The following is a 24,503-nucleotide window of genomic DNA, read 5'->3' on the forward strand; positions in this document are numbered from 1 at the left end:
GAAAAATTGGCTGCTGTAAAAACCTTAGTAGAGGAACAATTAGGGGCAGGACATCTTCAGCCATCTACTTCTCCTTGGAATACTCCTATCTTTGTGATTAAAAAGAAATCAGGTAAATATCACCCACTTCATGATTTAAGAGCTATAAATAAACAAATGCAACCTATGGGGGCCACTCAACCCGGCCTCCCCGTTTTAACCATGCTACCTAGAGAATGGAAACTAATAGTAGTTGATATAAAGGATTGTTTTTTCTCTATCCCCCTAGCCAAGGAAGATAGACAACGTTTTGCCTTTACAATTCCCTCTATAAATCATATAGGACCCAATGCTCGTTTTGAATGGACGGTATTGCCACAAGGAATGACTAATAGTCCCACATTATGTCAAATATATGTTGCTAAGGCTATTGCACCTGTAAGAAAATTATTTCCACAAATGACAATAGTACACTACATGGATGATATTCTATTGGCTGCTCTTAACCAGGAAGAATTAGATAAATCCTTCTTTGCATTAGAGCAATCCCTAAACAATTATAATCTTATCTTATCCCCTGAAAAGATTCAACGAGTTCCTGCAGTACAATATTTAGGACTACGGATTACCCCTACCACAGTAAAGCCTCTTGATTTTAATATCTCCACTCATCATGTTAAAACCTTAAATGACTTACAAAAATTGTGTGGAAATTTAAACTGGATTTGGCCTTATTGTAAAATGACTACTGAAGAAATGCACCCTTTGTTCTGACTTCTGGAAGGCGATGCATGCCTAAATTCACCCAGACAACTTACAAAGGAGGCAAAAGCAGTATTAAAAAATTTTTAACAGCACCTTAAGAGCACCGCTATGCAGCGGTGTGACCCCACTATGCCCCTAAGTATTTTGGTGTTCATACAAAGTCATTATCCTTATGCTTTACTCTGGCAAGAAGGACCATTGTTGTTTATATACCCACATAACCATATGCCCAGATCTATTACCTCCTATGCGGAGGCTATGGGAAATTTAGTTTTACAAGCCATCCACCGAGTGGTAGAAATTGCAGGGAGAAGACCACAGTCCTGCATTCTTCCATTAGAGTCTGTAGTCATTCAGGAGTGGGCTAAGGAAACTTGGCAATGGTCCCACATCACCATCACCCTTGACATAAGTGTAGATAACCATTATCCCAATCATCCCTTTATTAGATTTTGTGACATGGTACCCTTACACTATTTTAAAAGAGTTTATTCTAATCCCATTCCCAAAGCACCCATAGCTTTTACTGATGGAGCAAAAGGAGGTACCGGGGTGGCTATTTTACAAGGTCAGGTGCATCATGCAGTTACTGTATCTCCCTCACCTCAACATGCAGAGCTAAATGTAGTGGCTAAGTTATTAAATATGGTTGAGGGTCCTCTTAATATCATTTCTGATAGCTTATATGTTGTTAATGTTGTTAAGAGGCTAGGCTCCCCTTCGTTAATATCCAAAAGTTCTACAGTGTTTCCTTATTTTGAGCTTGTTCAGCACGCTTTATTTAGGAGATCAGATTCCATTTTTATCATCCATATTAGAGCACATACCTCCCTGCCAGGTCCTCTCACCGTGGGAAACGCCCTTGCGGATCAACATTCCCGCTTCCTTTTAGCTTGCACTGCCATGGAACAGGCAACAGAATATCACAAACTTTGGCATGTTAATAGTAAGACTTTAAGTATGAGGTTTAATATCCCTATTCGTAAAGCTAAATCTATTGTCCAAAATTGCGAAAAATGTGTTATTCATCAGCCTGTTACTATGCCCACTGGAGCTAATCCCTGGGGCCTTTATCCATGTCACATTTGGCAAATGGATGTAACGCATATCCCTGCCTTTGGCAAGCTATCCTGTGTCCATGTTATGGTGGATACTTACTCAGCAGTGGTTATGGCTACCGCCGCCACCAAAGAGTCCACCTCCCATGTAATGCAACATATGTTACAATGTTTTGCTTCTTGGGGAATTCCTAATATAATAAAAACTGATAATGGACCTGCTTATACTTCTAAGGCTTTTGCTGAGTTTTTAGCAACTTTTCATATCTCTCATTTAACCGGCATCCCATATAACCCTACTGGACAAGCTGTTGTGGAACGCACTAATCTGTATCTGAAAAACTTTGTATTAAAACAAAAAGGGGGAATAGGGGCACTATCCCGTTCCCCTAAAGACATTCTCAACCTCGCCTTACTTACCATAAATTTTTTAAATAAAAAAGCTGATGGTCTCACCCCGGCAGAACGTCATGTAATCTTGGAACAGACCCCCAATAGTAATAAACCCCATGAACCGACAGAAGCTCAGCCACACGTTAGAAAAATGATTATGTGGAAAGACCCACAAGATAACAAATGGAAAGGCCCATACCCATTAATAAGAAGGGTACGAGGCGCTGTTTGTTTTCTCCCACAGGAAGAAAAAAATCCAATCTGGACTCCAGAAAGACGGACAAGAACAATAGAGTGGCAAGATGATCATGATCCTACTCCTACTAATAATGATACCACTGTCACCGATGATGGCCAAACTGGATGAGTATTGGGGTCTCTTGAGAGCCCTACCTCTCCCTCTCCCTGTTTCTAACTCTTCTAACCTTCTGCCAGTTGTGTATTTGCATAACTCTACCATAGGTGAAAGATTCGGAGTGCCTTACAACAGTCTTGTCAATTCTTCCCATCAGGGCCAGGTTAACTTATCCATCCACCTTTCGGGAGCGCTATGCTTCCATAAGCCTAAGTTTGGTGCAGATCTTTGTGGTTATAATTATACCGGCTTTCCTATGCCATGTATTAATGTGGCCACTTATTCCATGGGAGATGTTATCAACTGGAATGAGCCAGGTAGTTCTTACAGAGCCAATATTACAGGGAAACTTATAGCCTTTTGATCTGAGTCGCTACCTCTCAGGTGCCAGGAGTGTCACAGGCCATTTGCTCCTTACCCTCCTACCAATCCACTTCCTTCTTGCACTCCCCAGGCACCCCCAATTCTCCAGCTGTCTTGATTTGCCTTTTCGTCACCCAACGATCATCCCCTGTTTTTCTTCAGCCTCCCTTCTTTTGGTATCACTGTAATGCTACTAATAATACTTGCACTACAGGAGTTATTTCCTCATGTGTTAAAGGAAAATTAAGTGAAGCGGAAACACTGGTGGTTGTGTGGATTCCTATTTGGGTTCCTGTACCAGTTGTGGTGTCTGAGAAGGACTTCTCTATGGCTGTTCGACACAGGAGAGACTTTGGAGTCACCGTGGTCGTCGTTGCAGTAATTGCGGCGTTATCAGCTGGTTAGGCCGCTATTGGCATGGCCGTGAGCCAAACCTCCACACTGTCCACACTTGATAGCATCACAAGATCTACCGCCCAGGCACTTGATGATATACTGCTATTCAGCTGTTAATGAACAGATTTATTGTAAGATTAGGCCTGGTTGGCATACCCTGTGTTATTCGAACTACTGCAGTTTGTGTTACCACCTACCCCTACAACCACTTTTCATTTGCTGCTAATCAGTCCTGTCTTTTGGGTAGCATGTTAAATGGTAGTTGGAATCCAATTAAACAATGGGCCGTTATTATAGGGTTGGCTCTTATTGTGCTTACAACAGGATCAATTATTGTTCAGATCTTGCAAGGGCTGTTAATACACAAATGGTGGTTAAACAAGCCAGCTAGCATTCAATAACCAGTACCCCATGCAAAACGGACAGATTCAGGTGTGGCTGAATCTGCTGGAATGGTAGTCAAAGATGGGTAAGTTCTGAGAGGTCTTCAAGGCAACCTAAGACAGGGCATGAACGCTCCCTCCACACCTCATGTTCATGTGCCAATGACGGGTAAGCCTGATAGATGCTCTTGGTCACCTAAGACAGGCACAGTACCACTCAATTTTGCAAAGAAATAAGGGGGAGATGTCAGGGAATGGGACAGCCTGGCCAGCTGGGCCCCTCCCGAAAAGAAGTTTAGTGCTGGTTTTTTTCCACCATGCCCGTTGCTAATTGCAAGATCCTGTTTTGACTTTAAGCATCCTGTTATTGCATGTTTCCCACACTTACTCTTGCTGAGTTGGTAACATGTTTTCCATGAATCATATATAAAGAGGTGGACAGTGGGCGGGAGATATAAGAGGGTTGGAGGAGGCGAAGACGGCGGGCATTCGCGACATGTAACGTGAGTCTGCTGAAAAATAAAGTGGAAGCTGAAAAGCCGATAAACGCGTCTGGTGTCTCCGAGGTCTCGCAGGCGTTAACCTATCCGGAAGGTGTACGCCTGCATTGTCCAACAAAAACAAAGCCGGAGGCATCACAATACCAGACTTCAGGACATACTACAGGGCAGTTGTAATCAAAACAGCATGGTACTGGTACAGAAACAGATGGATAGACCAATGGAACAGAATTGAAACACCAGAAATCAATACAAACATCTACAGCCAAGTCATATTTGATCAAGGATCCAAAACCAATCCCTGGAATAAGGACAGTCTATTCAATAAATGGTTCTGGGAAAATTGGATTTCCACGTGCAGAATCATGAATCAAGACCCCTACCTTTCACCATACACAAAAATTCAACCAACATGGATTAAAGATCTAAATGTATGACCCGACACCATCAAATTATTAGAGAGCATTGGAAAAACCCTGCAAGATATAGGTACCGGCAAAGACTTCTTGGAAAATACCCCAGAACCACAGGCAGTCAATGCCAAAATCGACATTTGGGATTGCATCAAATTGAGAAGTTTCTGTACTTGAAAAGAAACAGGAAAGTGAAGAGGCAACCAACAGAATGGGGAAAAAATATTTGCAAACTATGCAACAGATAAAGGGTTGATAACCAGAATCTACAAAGAAATCAAGAAACTCCACAAGATCAAAACAAACAACCCACTTAAGAGATGGGCCAAGGACCTCAATAGACATTTTTCAAAAGAGGAAATCCAAATGGCCAACAGACACATGAAAAAATGTTCAAGGTCACTAGCAATCAGGGAAATGCAAATCAAAACCACAGTGAGGTTTCACCTCACCCCAGTTAGAATGGCTCACATACAGAAATCTACCAACAACAGATGCTGGAGAGGATGTGGGGAAAAAGGGACACTAACCCACTGTTGGTGGGAATGCAAACTGGTTAAGCCACTATGGAAGTCAGTCTGGAGATTGCTCAAAACCTGAAGATAACCCTACCATTCAACCCAGCCATCCCACTCCTTGGAATTTAACCAAAGGAAATGAAATTGGCAAACAAACAAGCTGTCTGCACATTAATGTTTATTGCAGCTCAATTCACAATAGCTAAGACCTGGAACCAACACAAATGCCCATCAACAGTAGACTGGATAAAGAAATTATGGGACATGTACTCTATAGAATACTATACAGCCCTCAAAAACAATGAAACCCGGTCATTTTCAACAAGATGGAGTAATCTGGAAAACATCATGCTGAGTTAACTAAGCCAGTCCCAAAGGACAAATATCATATGTTCTCCCTGATCGGCCACAACTAACTGAGCACCAAAGGCGAAACATGTTGAAGTGAAAAGGACACTATGAGAAACAGTGACTTGATCAGCTCTTGTCCTGATGGTTGATGTACAATGTAATACTTTATACCTTTTAGTAAATTTTTTGTCCTAGTACCATTGGTTGTACTCTGTAATTAACACACAATTATTCTTAGGTGTTTAAATTTTAACTGAAAAGTGATCCCTATTAAGAATTTGGAAAACATTATGCTGAGTGAAGAAAGCAAGTCCAAAAGGGACAAATATAATATGTTCTCCCTGATAGGTGAAAACTAACTGAGCACCAAAAAGAAAACCTGTTAAAGTGAAATGAACACTATGAGAAGTGGTGGCTTGAACAGCCCTTACCCTTACTGTTGATGAACAACTTAATATGTTATCCTTCTTAGTATTTTGTTTGTTCTACTTAATACTTTTGGTTGGATACTGTAATCAATACACAAGTCTTCTTAAGTGTTGAAACTTAACTGAAAAGTGATCGCTGTTAAATATAAGAGTGTGAATAAGAGAGGGAAGAGATGTGCAATTTGGGACATACTCAAGCTGACTTGCCCCAAATGGTAGAGTTAGAAACATACCATGGGATTCCAATTCAATCCCATCAAGGTGGCATGTACCAATGCCATCTCACTAGTCCCAGTGATCAATTTCTATTCACAGTTGATCATAATGATAGGACTAAGAGTCAAAGGGATCACATAAACAAGACTAGTGTCTGCAAACACTAGCTGATAGAATCAAAAAGGGAGCGAATGATTCAACATGGGAAGTGACATACACAGCAGAACCATAGAATGGCAGATGTCCTAAACAGCACTCTGGCCTCAGAATCAGCCCTTAAGGCATGCGGATCTGGCTGAAGAGCCCATGAGAGTATTTCAGGCATGGAAAGCCAAGACACTCTGGGGGAAAAAAAAAGTAAATGAAAGATCTCCGCGAGTGAGATTCCAGTGGAAAGAACGGGTCATCAAAGAAGGAGTTAACTTTCTCTGAAGGGGGGAGAGAACCTCCACTCTGACTACGATCTTGTCTAAATATGATCAGAGTCGGTGAACTCAAAAGGCTTCCATAGCCTTGGCAACTCATGACAAGAACCTAGGGTGATTACTGAGGCCATAAACAAGAGTGTCAATTTGTAAAGTCAACAACAGGAGTCACTTACTCCTCATGTAGGATCTCTGTCTTTAATGTGCTATACATTGTGATTTAATGCTATAACTAGTACTCAATAGTATTTTTCACTTTATGTTTCTGTGTGGGAGCAAACTCTTGTAATCTTTACTTAATGTATTCTAAAGTGATCTTCTGTATATAAAGAGAATTGAAAATGAACCTTGATGTGAATGGAAGGGGAGAGGGAGCGTGAAAGGGGAGGGTTGCGGGTGGGAGGGAAGTTATGGAGGGGGAAGCCACTGTAATCCATAAGCTGTACTTTGGAAATTTATATTCATTAAATAAAAGTTAAAGAAAAAGAAATTTGTGCAAAACCCTATAACTCAGTTGTTTTGGAACCTTCAGTGTCAGGCAGCTACATACACATACTGTGTTTCTCTTCATGTGTGTATGCAAATCTGTGTGAGTTTCTGCTGGACTGGAGTGAATATTCTACTGGTTTTCCTTCTGACTCCTTTCTGTCAAGCCTCCTATCCTTCCCTGGAGTTTGGAAGCTTTTCTTCCCTAGGGCTCTGCAGCTGAGGTCTTATGTCCAGGTGAAAAATACAAGATGGAGAACATTTTTATCCCATCCTTTCCATACCCAGGTGCCTTGATGTCATCAAAGTTTATGGTTAGCAAGATCCCACAGAGGAACTTCTGTTAGATTTGATCCAAAAACTTTGCCATTTGGGATGATGCAAGTGGATTGCATCACAGTGTGCAATGGGTGAGAATCTGGAAGGGCCAATCTCAGTCAGGAGTTAGCCAAGAACCTTCAAGCATCAGACTCCCCAAAGGACAAAAGAGGAAGGGGTAGCCCCACACACCCAGTATCCAGGGCAGCCATCGGACTTTTCCTTGTTTCCCACAAAGATCTCATAGCAATCCTGTACACACAGATACCCACAAATACACGTTCCCCAAGTACTGTGGAACCAGTCATCACTTTCAATTCAGAGATTACTAATTGATACACGAACTTCAATGTATCTTGACGGCCACGTATCTATGTGACACCTTTCCCCAATGTTCTAATATCCACACTAATTCCATGAAGATTTACACCTACAACCATGGGTATTTCCCATTTATGCCCTTATGAGGACTTGGGACCTAAGTGAGCAAGTCCCCATTTTCACCTGAAAGCAGAGAAATCAGCTGGAAATCATCTCTATTCTCACCACTACAACTACCAAGGGCAGGAGAACACCCTATAGATAACTATGTCTCTGGAGTGCAAGTGACTTTCAGGACTCCTCTGTAGGATACCATCATGGAGAATACGTATCATTACTTCACTGTCAAAACCTGTGGATTATGCAACAAAAAAAAGCAACCCCAAGGTAAACTAGGAACTTTAGGCAAAGTGATGTGTCCCAAGTGGCTCATCAATTCTTCATTTTATCCTACTATCCTATTATCATGAGTTGTTATCAATGGAGGGTAGCTAAAGAAGTTGGAAACATATAAGACAGTTCTAGTATTCTGCTCAAATATTTTGTAAATTTCACCTGTTGTAAAACAGAAAGTCTAATAATTTGAGATTTTTCATCCAGTCACCACTGGTGCTTTGCCTTTATTAAGCATCTGAATTAAGACAGTTCAATTGCCTTTATTAAGCATCTGAATTAAAACAGTTCAATCGTCTAAGTTCCTTCAATTTTCTATGAATGTACTCTGGATATGTTGCATACATAGACTAAAATATCACAGTACTAGTAAGTGTTAATCACAACTGTAAAATAACTTAAGAACCTGGAAACATGTGAATTGATTATCATCTACTGATATCATGGAGGAAATGATTATTCTGTATCTCCATAATGTAATCAAAATGATAATATACATTTACACACACACATACACACATGCACACAATTTTAAAATGCAAGCAATCTTAGACCTCAACTGACTTGTATATTAAAAGATGCACACCTGCTAATGGCTACTCATACACAATTGAGTGTGACTCAGCAAGTATTCCTATGTTCTGAGACAACCACATAAAGTTATGATATCTCCCACCCAAATGCCTCTCAGGCTATAGGAGATGAAGACTCTGTTGGAGGCTTTGGGGAGAAAGAAATAATTCTGTTAGGAACTGTCTACTGTATTGGAGTCAATGGGGACTCGCAAGGCCAAGGCAACTTCAGCTGGCTAAAGAGGTCACAGCAGAAGGTCTGTCTCAGCAAGGCATGAGAACGACAGCTGTGGTCCTCTTGATAGTTTTAAGTTTGTTTGAAATTACACTCTGCATGAGAAAGCTGGAGCTTCCTGGTGTTCCTGCTAATCATTACTGTATTCCTAACTTTAGGGAATAATGCTTAGTCTCATAATCCCCAAAATGTCCTTTGCTTTGTAGAATTTTAATCAAGCAGAATTAGTTAGTGTACGAGAAGGGGTTAATGCTTTATGCAAAGTTGGTGTGTTTGTGGAAAAGAATTAAAAGGCAATAGGCTCCCCGGTATATACATCCCACTAAATAAAGATAAATGTTATTAAAGCTTTAATTCAATATGTTCTACAAATACAACAATGGTTAGGATGTCAAAACTGTGGAATAGGTCTAAGTGAACCTTTAGGTAAGTACAGTAAAGAATTAAAGTGTTATAGAAAGAACTGCAAAAGAGGGGATACATTTTAAAAAAGGGCCTGCTTTGAACATTTGGAATTCTAGTAAAGATTAGATTAGGAAGGTAATACTCTAGCTTCTGTAATTAATTTCTGCATAGCTTGAAGCACTCAGGCCTGGGCTTCTGTGGGCAGCCCATTTTCTCGCATCTGTCTGTGTTTGTAACCCGTGCTCTGAATATGCCCTAGAAAGTCAAAGAAATTGTAACTAGATGTAGACATAGAATCTAGAGGCAGCACAATATGCAAGGTCAATGAACATCAGACTTTTTATTGTAAAAGAAAGAATCAGTATGTGACATGATATGAAAATGAAGTCTGGTGCTTGAGAACAAGAGCCATGCCATCAGCCTTGCAGTGAGTGTGTCTCTCATTTCTCCCTAGGCTGACACATTCCACTCCTTCAGGGACCCCTGGACGTTCTAGACCTAGAATCAGGCAGGGGACATTGGCAATTTGTGGGTGGGAGGAAAGTTATGTGGGGGGGTGGGAGACATTGTAATCCATAAGCTGTACTTTGGAAATTTATATTCATTAAATACAAGTTAAAAAAAGATGCTTCAATTGGGGAAATGGCTTTCAAAAAGTGGTTGAAATTAGCCTAATCTTGTGCTTCTCCACTTATCTTTTAAGAATAATAGAAACTGGGGACCAGCACTGTGGCACATCAGATTAAAGCTGTGGCCTGAAGTGCCGGCATCCCATATGGGCACCAGTTCGAGCCCTGGCTGCTCCTCTTCCATTCCAGCTCTTTGCTGTGGCCTGAGATAGCAGTGGAAGATGGCTCAAGTCCTAGGGCCCCTGCAGCCATGTGGGAGACCTGCGAGAAGCTCCTGGCTCCTGGATTTGGATTGGCACAGCTCTAGCCATTGCAGCCATCTGGGGAGTGAACCAATGGATGGAAGAGCTCTCTCTCTGGCTCTACCTCTCTCTGTAACTCTGTCTTTCAAATAAATAAAATAAATCTTTAAAAAAAATAATAATGGAAACTGGAGCTGTGTTGTGGTGTAGTATGTTAAGTTTCCACCTTGAGTGTTGGCAACCCATAAATCAATGGATCTAGTCCAGGCTGCTTCACATCTCATCCAGTTCCCTGTAAGAGTGAAAGGAACTCAACAACAAAAATCCAAACATCCAGTTAATTAATGGGAAAGGACTTTGACATGCATTTATTAAAAAGAAACTGAAGTGGCCAAAGACACTTGAAAAAATGCTCAGGACCACTAGCCATCAGGGAAATGAAACCATAATCAGGTCCACCTCATCTGTCAGAATGGCTCTCATACAGAAATCTGCAAACAACCTATGTTGGAGAGGATTTGGGGAAGAAGGTACCCTAATCCACAGATGCTGAGAATGTAAACTGATGCAGCACTGTGGAAGACAGTATAGAAATCTCCAAGAGCTGCAAGTAGATCTGCCATAAGACCCAGTCAACTGACTCCTAGGAATTTACCCAAAAAATGAAGTCAGCATGAAAAAGGGTCACCTTTTTCATGTCCATTGAAGCTCAATTCAAAATAGCTAGGATATGGAATCAACCCAGGCATCCATCTACTGATGACTGGATAAAGAAACCATGGTATATACACTCTAAGAATATTAAGCAGAGGTTTAAAAACAAGAAATCCTTTCTTTAGCAACAACATTGATGCAACTAGAAACCATGATACTTAAAGAAATAAGCCAGTATCAGAAAAGACATGTACATATGTGTCCCCTTACCTAACACAAATGCTTACAATGCAATGTATTGGAGTGAAATTGACACTTTGAGAATCCATGTTTGTTTATAGTCTTTGTCTCTATTTCTGAGGAATAGTGTTGGTTTCTTCCTACAGTTTGTCAAACACTTTACATATGGTAGGGTTAATCTCATGAGCATAAAGTAAACTAGAAAAGAGTTCTTTAAAAAATTAAGCATGGGAATAGGAGAGGGAGGATGGAAATGCCTGACAGTGTGGACAGGAGGGAGGGTTAGGAGGGGAGTATCACTATCTTCCTAAATCTGTATATATGAAATTTATGAGACTTGTATACCTCAACTAAAATTGGAAATATAAACACATTGAGCAACTTACAAACAATAAAATATATGTTTTAAAAAGCAGATTTAACAACAAAATATAAATAATTCATGAAAAACGGGAATAGGATATGATGAAAGTTTCTGTACAGGTAAATATATGACTAAGGGCATTACAAAGGATCCTAATCAGCAAGAAGTATGGAGAAAACATTCCACACCAGAAGGAGACTCCATATCACATCCACTCCAGGGCTACAATAAATTATGAAATTTTTCAATGATGGAGATGCCATAGGTAACTTGGAACCTTAAAACCATGATAGTGAGAAAGCTACAACACATAATGTATGTAAGACAGTTGTCACCTCCTTAACTAATTCAACATAAAATTCACTTATGACCCAAACATTCCACACCTAATAGTACACACAAAAATCAGAAAATATCAAAAATCTCTTGTACATCAGTGTTTGTCTCCAAACAGCCAAAGATGGAAACAACACACAAGTCAGTATATGGTTAACTGGAGACACAATTATCAGTTTGTCATGAAAAATGTAGACCCTTGCAATAATGTAGATGACCCGTGAAAATGCCATTTAAAATGAAAGGTCACCTAAATCCATGAGTCCAATATTTGATTTATATAAACACTCAGGACCGTTAAATCCATGGAAACAGAAACAAATTGGTGCTTGTGTGACCAGCAAGAGAAGGAACTGAGAGTGACCATTAATGGATAAGGAACTTGATTTTAAGTGATTAAAATATAGAGATAATTGTTGCACAATGGTGTGAATGGCCCAAATGCCATTACTGCACTTTGAAATTGTTAATTTTATTGAATTGTTTTCTGCTCAAGATATAAAAATCACTTTCTAATGTCTGGAACAAGCAAAAGAAAATCTAAAACCATATTGATAATAAAGAGAAATGAACAGACGGAAAAGAAGTTTGCAAAATCACTTCTATGTATAATGAAAGCTTGGAGAATGATTATACCTTTATGAAATGATACATAATTAAGGAGCTTCTGAAAATTGCATTATACACGTTAAGATGATTTAACATGTCTAATGATTGCACTGAAAATATTCCTACTATATTATAAAGCTGAAATTAATATAGACTTAATGATGTCCTAAACAGCACTCTGGCCTCAGAATCAGTCCTTAAGGCATTCAGATCTGCCTAAAAAGCTCATGAGAGTATTTCAGACATGGAAAGCCAAGAAACTGTGCTAAAAATTGACCTAAATGAAAGATCTCTGTGAGTGAGATCCCAGTGGAAAGAACAAGCCATCCAAAAGGAGGTACCTTTTTCTGAAGGGAGGAGAGAACTTCCACATTGACTATGACCTTGTCTAAATATGATCAGAGTTGGCAAACACAAAAGGCTTCCATAGCCTTGGCAACTCATGACAAGAGCCTCGGGTGACTACTGATGCCATAAACAAGAGTGCCAATTTGTTAAGGCAACAACAGGAGTCACTTACTCCTCATGTAGGATCTCTTTCCTTAATGTGCTTTACATTGTGATTTAATGCTATAACTAGTACTCAAACAATACTTTACACTTTGTGTTTCTGTGTGGGTACAAACTGTTGAAATCTTTACTTAATATATGCTAAACTGATCTTCTGTATATAAAGATAATTGAAAATGAATCTTGATGTGAATGGGATGGGAGAGGGAGCGGGAGATGGGAGGGTTGCGAGTTGGAGGGAAGTTATGGGGGGGGAAGCCACTGTAATCCAAAAGCTGTACTTTGGAAATTTATATTTATCAAATAAAAGTTAAAAAATGAATGAAAAAAGTCAACAAATGTGTAACTCTTTTATTAAAATATGAATATTACAAGGTTGATGAGTTGAAAATTAAAATACAGAAATGAAAAATTTAAGGAGAGCGTTTATCTTAGATGGATTTGTGTTTGTGAGCATAAAACCCAGGCTAAGCAATTTGTACACAGTATTATTTTGAAAAGAGGACTATTGGGGCCAGTGTGGGAGTACAGTGGATTTAACCATCACCTGAATCCCCAACATTCCATGTGGGTGCCATTTCCTCCCTTGGTTTCTCTATTTGCAGATCACCTCCAGGTTACTCACCCAGAAAAAGCAGGGGAAGATGGCCTATTCTTTCCATCCCTGACACTGACATGGACACCTGAGTTAAGCTCCTTGCATTGGCATGAAACAGCGCTGGACCACTGCAGATATCCTCAGAGTCTCTCACCAGATGGAAGGTTTCTCCCACTCTCCCTTTATTTTCTGTGCATTGGTTCTTCAGAACAACAACATTGTAAGAGAAGTGTAAATTGTTCATGAGGAGGTTACATTGTGCAAGTTGTTTTATAACATCAGAATGCAAAAATCGGTTTTATAAATCTTACTCTCCATTGAAAACTGCAAGAGCCTTAAGAGCTACTCTTTAGAACATCTGTTTCCTTGGAAACTATTCTATCCCTTAACCCTCTCAAAGCATTCTTCTCAGGTCTGAAGAGAATAATGTAGCACTTGGGGACAAAGATGCAGCCCAGGAGCCCTGCACCAGAGGCCAAGATGGAGAAGATCTCCACAGCCACCATGACCTTCCCCTTGGTGCTGTGGTAGACAGGCAGGAAGGTCACCCAGACACTGCAGAACACCAGCATGCTGAACATCAGAACTTGGCTTCATTGAACTTGTCAGGCAGATTCCTGGCTAGGAAAGCCACAGTGAAGATGGCCATGGCCAAGGAGCCCAGGAAGCCCAGGACACAGTAGAAGGCAGTGCTCCACTTCTTATCCAGCTCTCTGCTATGCCTGGGAAAGCAGTAGAAGATGCCCCTGCAACCACGTGGGAGACTGGCAAGAAGCTCCTGGCTTCTGGCTTCAGATCAGTGTAGATCCTAGGCATTGCAGCCAATTGGGGAGTGAACTATTGGATGAAAGAACTCTTCCACTCTCTTTGCATCTCCAGTGTATGTGTAACTCTGATTTGAAATAAACAAATAAACCTTTTTTAAGAATCTTCATTATCCAGAATTCATAAACAAAACAACTGTTCTGTGTGTTTAATCTTGTACTCCAGTACTACTTAACTCAGTTACTGATTCGCTGATTTCATTACAACATCCAAATATCAGTTGCAAATGATGCCACTTGTATATCTTCTCTTTTAGTAGTTGCATGCCTTCTTTTTTGATAATGTGCATGGAGCAGAGCCTCCTGGGTAATTTCCTGCAGAAGTTGCATTGCTTCTTCAATTTTTTATCCAATCTTCAACCATAACTTCCATGATTTTAGCATTCTGTCAATACTCTTCAGGATTAAAAGAAGATCCTTCTTTTTGGTATTTTTGAGCTGTTTTGTTCTTTGTTTACAATTCTTAGATCTCCTAGATTAAATTAAATGCTTTTCTTCAGGAATGCTAGTCATTATTACTATTTTTTCAGGGACTATAAACTGAATTACATTACATGCAATGCTTTGGGCATGAAGTTACCCATTTAAAAATACTGTTGGATTTATGCTGTTTGAGATTTCAAATGTGTGAATTTATTTCAACAGCAGTGTCTTACAATTTCAGTAATTGATCAATCAACTCAAGATGTTCCTGTAGAAGACACACAATTTTTCCATTTTTCCTATTCTCCACAGGGGTTGAGAAAAGAGTTTCCTTCTTATATGAAAATTTGGTAAAAGTTATCTAAAAATTGTTAATCACAATAAATATATTGAGAATTATTTTTATAACCATGAGGATATTTGGATTTCTCAAATATGTCTCAATATATTTAATAATATTTCCATGTGAAAATTTATGAATTTTTTCTGTATTCTTCAATGTATCACCACTAAATGATTAGCACATTCTAATATTAGTATTTTTTATATCTGTGCAGAGACCACTTCAGCTCTCTTTTTTTAACTTTTATTTAATGAATATACATTTCCAAAGTACAGCTTATGGATTACAATGGCTTCCCCTCCCCATAACTTCCCTCCCACCCGCAACCCTCCCTTGTCCCAATCCCTCTCCCCTTCCATTCACATCCAGATTCATTTTCAATTCTCTTTACATACAGAAGATCAGTTTAGCATATATTAAGTAAAGATTTCAAAGTTTGCTCCCACACAGAAACATAAAGTGAAAAATACTATTTGAGTACTACTTATAGCATTAAATCACAATGTACAGCACATTAAAGACAGAGATCCTACATGAGGAGTAAGTGCACAGTGACTCCTGTTGTTGACTTAACAAATTGACACTCCTGTTTATGGCATCAGTAATCTCCCTATGCTGCAGTCATGAGTTGCCAAGGCTATGGAAGTCTTTTGAGTTCACCAACTCTGATTTTATTTAGACAAGGTCATAGTCAAAGTGGAAGTTCTTTCCTCCCTTCAGAGAAAGGCACCTCCTTCTTTGATGACCTGTTCTTTCCACTGGGATCTCACTCGCGGAGATCTTTCATTTAGGTCTTTTTTATTTTGTTTTGCCAGAGTGTTTTGGCTTTCCATGTCTGAAATACTCTCATGGGCTTTTCAGCCAGATCCACGTGCCTTAAGGGCTGATTCTGAGCCCAGAGTGCTGCTTAGAATGTCTGCCATTCTATGCGTCTGCTGTGTAACCCACTTACCATGTTGGATCGTTCTCTCCCTTTTTATTCTATCAGCTAGTATTTGCAGACACCAGTCTTGTTTATGTGATCCCTTTGGCTCTTAGTCCTTTCATTATGATCAATTGTGAACAGAAATTGATCACTGGGACTAGTGAGATGGCATTGGTACATGCCACCTTGATGGGATTGAATTGGAATCCCCTGGTATGTTTCTAACTCTACCATTTCGGGCAAGGCAGCTTGAGCATGTCTGAAATTGCACATCTCTTCCCTCTCTTATTCCCACTCCTATATTTAACAGTGATCGCTTTTCAGTTAAGTTTCAACACTTAAGAATAACTGTGTATTGATTACAGTATTCAACCAAAAGTATTAAGTAGAACAAACAAACAAAATACTAAGAGGGATAAAATATTAAGTTGTTCATCAACAGTGAGGGCAAGGGCTGATCAAGCCACTGTTTCTCATAGTGTTCATTTCACTTTAACAGGTTTCCTTTTTGGTGCTCAGTTAGTTGTCACTGATCAGGGAGAACATATAATATTTGTCCCTTTTGGACTTGCTTATTTCACTCAGCATAATGCTTTCCAAATTCCTATTAGGGATCACTTTTCAGTTAAAATTTAAACACCTAAGAATAATTGTGTGTTAATTACAGAGTTCAACCAATAGTACTAGAACAAAAAATACTAAAAGGTATAAAGTATTACATTGTACATCAACAGTCAGGACAAGAGCTGATTAAGTCACTGTTTCTCATAGTGTCCATTTCACTTCAACAAGTTTCCCCTTTGGTGCTCAGTTATTTGTCACCGATCAGTGAGAACATATGATGTTTGTCCCTTTGGGACTGGCTTAGTTCACTCAGCATGATGTTTTCCAAATTCCTCCATCTTGTTGCAAATGACCGGGTTTCATTGTTTTTGACTGCTGTATAGTATTCTATAGAGTACTTTCTTTATCCAGTCTACTGTTGATGGGCATTTGGGTTGGTTCCAGGTCTTAGCTATTGTGAATTGAGCTGCAATAAACATTAAGGTGCAGACAGCTTTTTTGTTTGCCAATTTCATTTCCTTTGGGTAAATTCCAAGGAGTGGTATGGCTGGGTTGTATGGTAGGGTTATCTTCAGGTTTCTGAGGAATCTCCAGACTGATTTCCACAGTGGCTTAACCAGTTTCATTACAACTTATATTTTAAAAATATGATGCCATACATGGAAAGCCAAGATACTCTGGCAAAATAAAAAACCTAAATGAAAGATCTCTGTGAGTGAGATCCCAGTGGAAAGAACAGGTCTTCAAAGAAGGAGGTACCTTTCTCTGAAGGGAGGAAAGAACTTCCACTTTGACTATGACCTTGTCTAAATAAGATAAGAGTCGGAGAACTCAAAAGAATTCCATAGCCTTGGCAACTCATGACTGCAGTATAGGGAGATTACTGATGGCATAAAAAGGAGTGTCAATTTGTAAAGTCAACAACAGGAGTCACTGCGCACTTACTCCTCATGTAGGATCTCTGTCCTTAATGTGCTGTACATTGAGATCTAATGCTATAATGAATACTCAAACAGTATTTTTCACTTTGTGTTTCTATGTGGGTGCAAACTGTTGAAATCTTTACTTAATGTATACTAAACTGATCTTCTGTATATATAGAAAATTGAAAATGAGTCTTGATATGAATGGAAGGGGATAGAGAGCGGGAAAGGGGAGGGTTGCAGGTAGGAGGGAAGTCATTGGGGGAGGGGGGAAGCCAATGTAATCCATAAGCTGTATTTTGGAAATCTGTATTCATTAAATAAAAGTTTAAAAAAAAATATGATGCCGTAAACAAGAGTGTCAATATGTTAAGTCAACAACTGGAGTCACTGTGCACTTACTCCTCATGTAGGATCTCTGTCCTTAATGTGCTATACATTGTGATTTAATGCTATAAGTAGTACTCAAATAGTATTTTTCACTTTATGTTTCTGTGTGGGTGCAAACTGTCGAAATCTTTACTTAATATATGCTAAACTGATCTTCTGTATATAAAGAGAATTGAAAATGAATCTTGATGTGAATGGAAGGGGAGAGGGAGTGGGAAAGGGGAGGGTTGCGGGTGGGAGTGACGTTATGGGGGGGGAAGCCATTGTAATCCATAAGCTGTACTTTGGAAATTTATATTCATTAAGTAAAAGTTAAAAAAAGCAGAAGGAACAACAATAATATCATCAACAATGGGTATAGCAATTGAACAGACATTCCACAGAGATAAATGAGCAAAAGGCCTTATCAAGCGTGTTAATCATCAGTAAACTTAGAAAACTATTCAAAACCACAATCTGTGACCACCTCACTATGTTCCATTGGCTACAACTATCAGAAATTTGTTGTCAAAGAAAAGAATAACCACGGTTGCTGATGATGTCCTGATCAGTATTTGATATGGCCAGGCTGTTGCTTAATGTCTCATCTCAGTGACTGTGATCAATCCTACAGCACTTCACAGATGCTATCCTGTCTATCTCTAACTCTCAAACCTGACATAAATCAAATACCTTTCAGGTGATCAGAAATGGCCAGTCCCACATGGGCTGCGCTGAAATGAAGCATCTAGGTGCAAGGGTCAGAGATGTGTTCTTCAGTGCCATCTGCAAGAGAGAATGAAAAGTGACTATGGTCACAGAGGTTCAAAAGAACAAAAGGTCAGCTAAGGGGGGAAACAAATAACATGCTACATAAGAGGACAGCCGTAATATACAATCTCAACCCTGAACTTTGTCAACAATGCTTGAAAATGGTGGAAGACTAGAATATTCTAATTTTCCTAATAATCTCCCATGGTTTGAGAGCTTTGTAGATCACAACTCTTCTGACACAGTCATCCAGGAAAGTCCCTTTCTCCTTTTCCATTTCCTCTTCTCTACTTCAAATACCACAAATATGGCTACTCCAATCTCTGAGTACTTCCTCTTTAAATCATACCTATGAACAAAGAAAATCTCCATTTTTCAGCTTTTATGCACCTGAGAAGTTCACCCAAATGAATGTGGGTTTTCACAGTTTTCCTCTCTTGGAAGCCCCCCTCCATGCCACTCTGGCTGGAGGTCCTTGATGCTAATAAATATTTTAAATTTCTTTGCCATCTACTTGGAAATTCTTCTTCCATGTGAGGCAAAGAACCAAGGTAACAATAATTTTTGTGCCACCATTTCCCATAATATTTTGGTGCTATTACTTGGAGAGAAACTCCAATGTGACTCAGATTGCAACTCCTGTGTGATGTGCATCCAACGTTGGATAATCTCACTGGACTGGTGAGCATACAGACTGCTTTCACTTTTTTTCAGAATGTCTCTTTCATAGTCACTCTCATTTTCCCTAAAACACTGGGTCCCTGTCAGCCAGTTAAAAGTGATTTGTGTGGCTGCAATTCTTTTTTTTTTTTTCTGCCAGGTGTCTTGGCTTTCCATGCCTGAAATACTCTCATGGGCTTTTCAGCCAGATTGGAATGACTTTAGGGCTGATTCTGAGGCCAGAATGCGATTTAGGACATCTGCCTTTCTATGAGTCTGCTGAGTATCTCGCTTCCCATGTTGGATCACTCTCCCCTTTATTTATTTATTTATTTATTTATTTATTTATTTTTTGTCATTTAATTCTTTTTTTTTATTTATTTATTTATTTATTTATTTATTTATTTATTTTTATCTTTTATTTAATGAATATAAATTTCCAAAGTACGACTCATGGGTTACAATGGCTTCCCCCCCCATACCGTCCCTCCCACCCACAACCCTCCCCTTTCCCAATCCCTCTCCCCTTCCATTCACATCAAGATTCATTTTCGATTATCTTAACATACAGAAGATCAGCTTAGTATACCTTAAGTAAGGATTTCAACAGTTTGCTCCCACACAGAAACATAAAGTGAAAAATAATAGATGATTTTTTTTAAATGATGATGAAATCAGATCAGACCTATTGTCATGTTTAATCCCAGTGAGAGTCAAGTTGGGAATTGATAATTTCTTTCTTTTTTTCTTTTCTTTTTTTTTTTTTTACAGAAGATCAGTTTAGTGTACATTAAGTAAAGATTTCAATCGTTTGCACCCCCATAGAAACACAAAGTGAAATATATTGTTTGAGTACTCGTTATAGCATTAAGTCTCAATGTACAGCACATTAAGGACAGAGATCCTACATGAGGAGTAAGTGCACAGTGACTCCTGTTGTTGACTTTACCAATTGACACTCCTGTCTATGGCATCAGTAATCTCCCTATGCTGCAGTCATGAGTTTCCAAGGCTATGGAAGCCCCCTGAGTTCTCTGACTCTTATCTTGTTTAGACACGGTCATAGTCAAAGTGGAGGTTCTCTCCTCCCTTCAGAGAAAGGCACCTCCCTCTTTGAAGACCTGTTCTTTCCACTGGGATCTCACTCACAGAGATCTTTTTGCCAGAGTGTCTTGGCTTTCCATGCCTGAAATACTCTCATGGGCTTTTCAGCCAGATCCGAGTGCCTTTAGGGCTGATTCTGAGGCCAGAGTGCTATTTAGGACATCTGCCATTCTATGAGTCTGCTGAGTATCTCACTTCCCATGTTGGATCACTCTCCCCTTTATTTATTCTATCGGTTAGTGTTAGCAGATACTAGACTTGTTTATTCTATCAGTTAGTATTAGCAGCTACTAGACCTGTTTATGTACTCCCTTTGACTCTTAGAACTTTCATTATGATCAATTGTGAACTGAAATTGATCACTTGGACTAGTGAGATGGCATTGGTACATGCCACCTTGATAGGATTAAATTGGAGTCCCCTGGTATGTTTCTAACTCTACCATTTGGGGCAAGTCAGCTTGAGCATGTCCCAAATTATACATCTCTTCCCTCTCTTATTCCCACTCTTATGTTTAACAGGGATCACGTTTCAGTTAAGTTTCAACACTTAAGAATAACTGTGTATTAATTACAGAATTAAACCAGTCATATTAAGTAGAACCAACAAAAAAAACTACTAAGAGGGATAATGTATTAAGTTGTTCATTAACAGTCAGGGCTATGCTGATCCAGTCACCGTTTCTCATAGTGTCCATTTCACTTCGACAGGTTTCCTTTTTGGTGTACAGTCAGTTGTCACCGATCAGGGAGAACATATGGTATTTGTCCCTTTGGGACTGGCTTATTTCACTCAGCATGATGTGTTCCAGATTCCTCCATTTTGTTGCAAATGACTGGATTTCATTGTTTCTTACTGCAGTATAGTATTCTAAAGAGTACATATCCCATAATTTCTTTATCCAGTCTACCATTGATGGGCATGTAGGTTGGTTCCAGATCTTGGCTATTGTGAATTGTGCTGCAATAAACATTAGGGTGCAGACCGCTTTTTTGTTTGCCAATTTAAATTCCTTTGGATAAATCCCAAGGAGTGGAATGGCTGGGTCGAACGGTAGGGCTATATTCAGGTTTCTGAGGAATCTCCAGACTGAGTTCCATAGTGGCTTGAGCAGTTTGCATTCCCACCAACAGTGGGTTAGTGTCCCTTTTTCCCCACATGCTCACCAGCATCAGTTGTTGGTAGATTTCTGTATGTGAGCCATTCTAACCGGGGTGAGGTGAAACCTCATTGTGGTTTTGATTTGCATTTCCCTGATTGCTAGTGACCTTGAACATTTTTTCATGTGCCTGTTGACCATTTGGATTTCCTCTTTTGAAAAATGTCTATTGATGTCCTTGGCCCATCTCTTAAGTGGGTTGTTTGTTTTGTTTTTGTGGAGTTTCTTGATCTCTTTGTAGATTCTGGTTATTAACCCTTTATCTGTTGCATAGTTTGCAAATATTTTTTTCCATTCTGTCGGTTGTCTCTTCACTTTCCTGACTGTTTCTTTTGCAGTACAGAAACTTCTCAATTTGATGCAATCCCAATTTGATTTTGGCTTTGACTGCCTATGCCTCCCGGGTCTTTTCCAGAAATTCTTTGCCTGTGCCAATATCTTGAAGGGTTTCTCCAATGTTCTCTAATAACTTGATGGTGTCAGGTCGTAGATTTAAGTCTTTAATCCATGTTTAGTGGATTTTTGTGTAAGGTGTAAGGTAGGGGTCTTGCTTCATGCTTCTGCACGTGGAAATCCAGTTTTCCCAGCACCATTTATTGAATAGACTGTCCTTGCTCCAGGAATTGGTTTTAGATCCTTGATCAAATATAAGTTGGTTGTAGATGTTTGGATTGATTTCTGGTGTTTCAATTCTGTACCATTGGTCTATCCATCTGTTTCTGTACCAGTACCATGCTGTTTTGATTACAACTGCCCTGTAGTATGTCCTGCAATCTGGTATTGTGATGCCTCTTTCTTTGTTTTTGTTGTACAAATTTGCTTTAGCTATTCAAGTTCTCTTGTGCCTCCATATAAATTTCAGCACAATTTTTTCTAGATCTGCGAAGAAGGTCTTCGGTATCTTGATTGGTATTGCATTGAATCTATAAATTGCTTTTGGGAGAATGGACATTTTGATGATATTGATTCTTCCAATCCATGAGCATGGAAGCTTTTTGCATGTTTTGGTATCCTCTTCTATTTCTTTCTTTAAGGTTTTGTAATTCTCATCGTAGAGATCTTTAACGTCCTTGGTTAAGTTTATTCCAAGGTATTTGATTGTTTTGTAGCTATTGTGAATGGGATTGATCTTAGAAGTTCTTCCTCAGCCATAGCATTGTCTGTGTATACAAAGGCTGTTGATTTTTGTGCATTGATTTTATACCCTGCTACTTTGCCAAAATCTTCTATGAGTTCCAATAGTCTCTTAGTATAGTTCTTTGGGTCCCCTAAATAAAGAATCATACCATCTGCAAAGAGGGATAGTTTGAGTTCTTCCTTCCCAATTTGTATCCCTTTAATTTCTTTTTCTTGCCTAATAGCTCTGGCTAGAACTTCCAGAACTATATTGAATAGCAGTGGTGAGAGTGGGCATCCCTGTCTGGTGCCAGATCTCAGTGGAAATGCTTCCTACTTTTCCCCATTCAATAGCATGTTGGCTGTGGGTTTTTCATAAATTGCTTTGATTGTATTGAGGAATGTTCCTTCAAAACCTAGTTTGCTTAGAGTTTTCATCATGAACGGGTGTTGTATTTTATCAAATGCTTTCTCGGCATCTATTGAGATAATCATATGGTTTTTCTTCTGCAGTCTGTTAATGTGGTGTATCACATTGATTGTTTCGTGCTACATACCAGGGATAAATCCCACTTGGTCTGGGTGGATGATCTTTCTGATCTGTTGTTGCATTCTATTGGCTAGAATTTTATTGAGGATGTTTGCATCTATGTTCATCAGGGATATTGGTCTGTAATTCTCTTTCAATACTGTATCATTTTCTGGCTTATGAATTAAGGTGATGCTGGCTTCATAGAAAGCATTTAGGATGATTCCCTCTTTTTTGATTGTTCTGAATAGTTTGAGAAGAATTGGAGTTAGTTCTTCTTTAAATGTCTGGTAGAATTCAGCAGTGAATCTATCTGCTCCTGGGCTTTTCTTTGTTGGGAGGACCTTTATTATTGTTTCAATTTCTGTCTCAGTTATGGGTCTGTTGTGTTCTATGTCTTCCTGGTTCAATTTAAGTAGGTTGCACATGTCCAGGAATCTATCCATTTCTGATAGATTTCCCTGTTTGCTGGCATACAAGTCCTTGTAGTAATTTCTGATGATTCTTTTTATTTCTGTGGTGTCTGTTGTTACGTTTCCTTTTTCATCTCTGATTTTCTTGATTTGGGTCTTTTCTCTTCTGTTTTTAGTTAGTTGGGCCAATGGGGTGTCAATTTTGTTTATTTTTTCAAAAAACCAGCTCCTAGTTTTGCTGATTTTTTGTAATGTTTTTCTTGATTCAATCCTGTTGATTTCTTCTCTGATTTTAATTATTTCTTTTCTCCTACTAGATTTGGGTTTGGTTTGCTGCAGATTTTCTAGATCCTTGAGGTGAATTGAAAACCTATCTATTTGGTGCCTTTCCAATTTCTTATGTAGGAATCTATTGCTATAAACTTTCATCTCAACACTGCTTTTGCTGTATCCCATAAGTTTTGGTATGTTGTGCTGTTATCCTCATTGACTTCCAGAAAATTTTTGATTTCTCTTTTGATTTCTTCTATGACCAATTGTTCATTCAGGAGCATGTTGTTCAATCTCCATGTGTTTGCGTATGCTCTAGGGATTCCTGAGTTGCTAATTTCCAACTTCATTCCTTTATGGTCTGAGAAGCTGCATGGTAGGATTCTAATTCTTTTGAATTTGCTGAGACTTGCTTTATGGCCTAGTATGTGGTCAATCCTAGAGAAGGTTCCATGTACTGCTGAGAAGAATGTAAATGCTTTCTGTGTAGGATGAAAAGTTCTGTATATATCTGTGAGATCCATTTGGGCTATAGTGTAATTTAAATCTACTGTCTCCTTGTTGGTCTTCTGTCCAGATGATCTGTCTATTTCTGAGAGTGGAGTATTGAAGTCCCCCAGTACTATTGTATTGGGGTCTAAGTCTCCCTTTAAGT

At 39.2% G+C, this 24,503-nt stretch overlaps 1 protein-coding gene across 1 annotated transcript in view; it reads left to right on the top strand.

Moving 5' to 3' along the window:
* Window positions 1-1,704: 1,704 nt before the first annotated feature.
* The window catches only part of LOC127489194 (vomeronasal type-2 receptor 116-like), a 43,835-nt gene continuing 21,036 nt past the window's right edge, over window positions 1,705-24,503 (top strand). Inside the window, exons 1-2 of the mRNA XM_089316309.1 lie at window positions 1,705-1,950; window positions 3,076-3,291. Of these exons, the coding sequence (XP_089172435.1) occupies window positions 1,705-1,950; window positions 3,076-3,291 (462 nt within the window). The remainder of the gene's footprint in view (window positions 1,951-3,075; window positions 3,292-24,503) is intronic.

This window comes from Oryctolagus cuniculus, chromosome 16 (assembly GCF_051225735.1).
Source record: "Oryctolagus cuniculus isolate XC-2025 breed Fujian yellow rabbit chromosome 16, ASM5122573v1, whole genome shotgun sequence".
In the NCBI taxonomy this organism is placed as follows: domain Eukaryota; kingdom Metazoa; phylum Chordata; class Mammalia; order Lagomorpha; family Leporidae; genus Oryctolagus; species Oryctolagus cuniculus.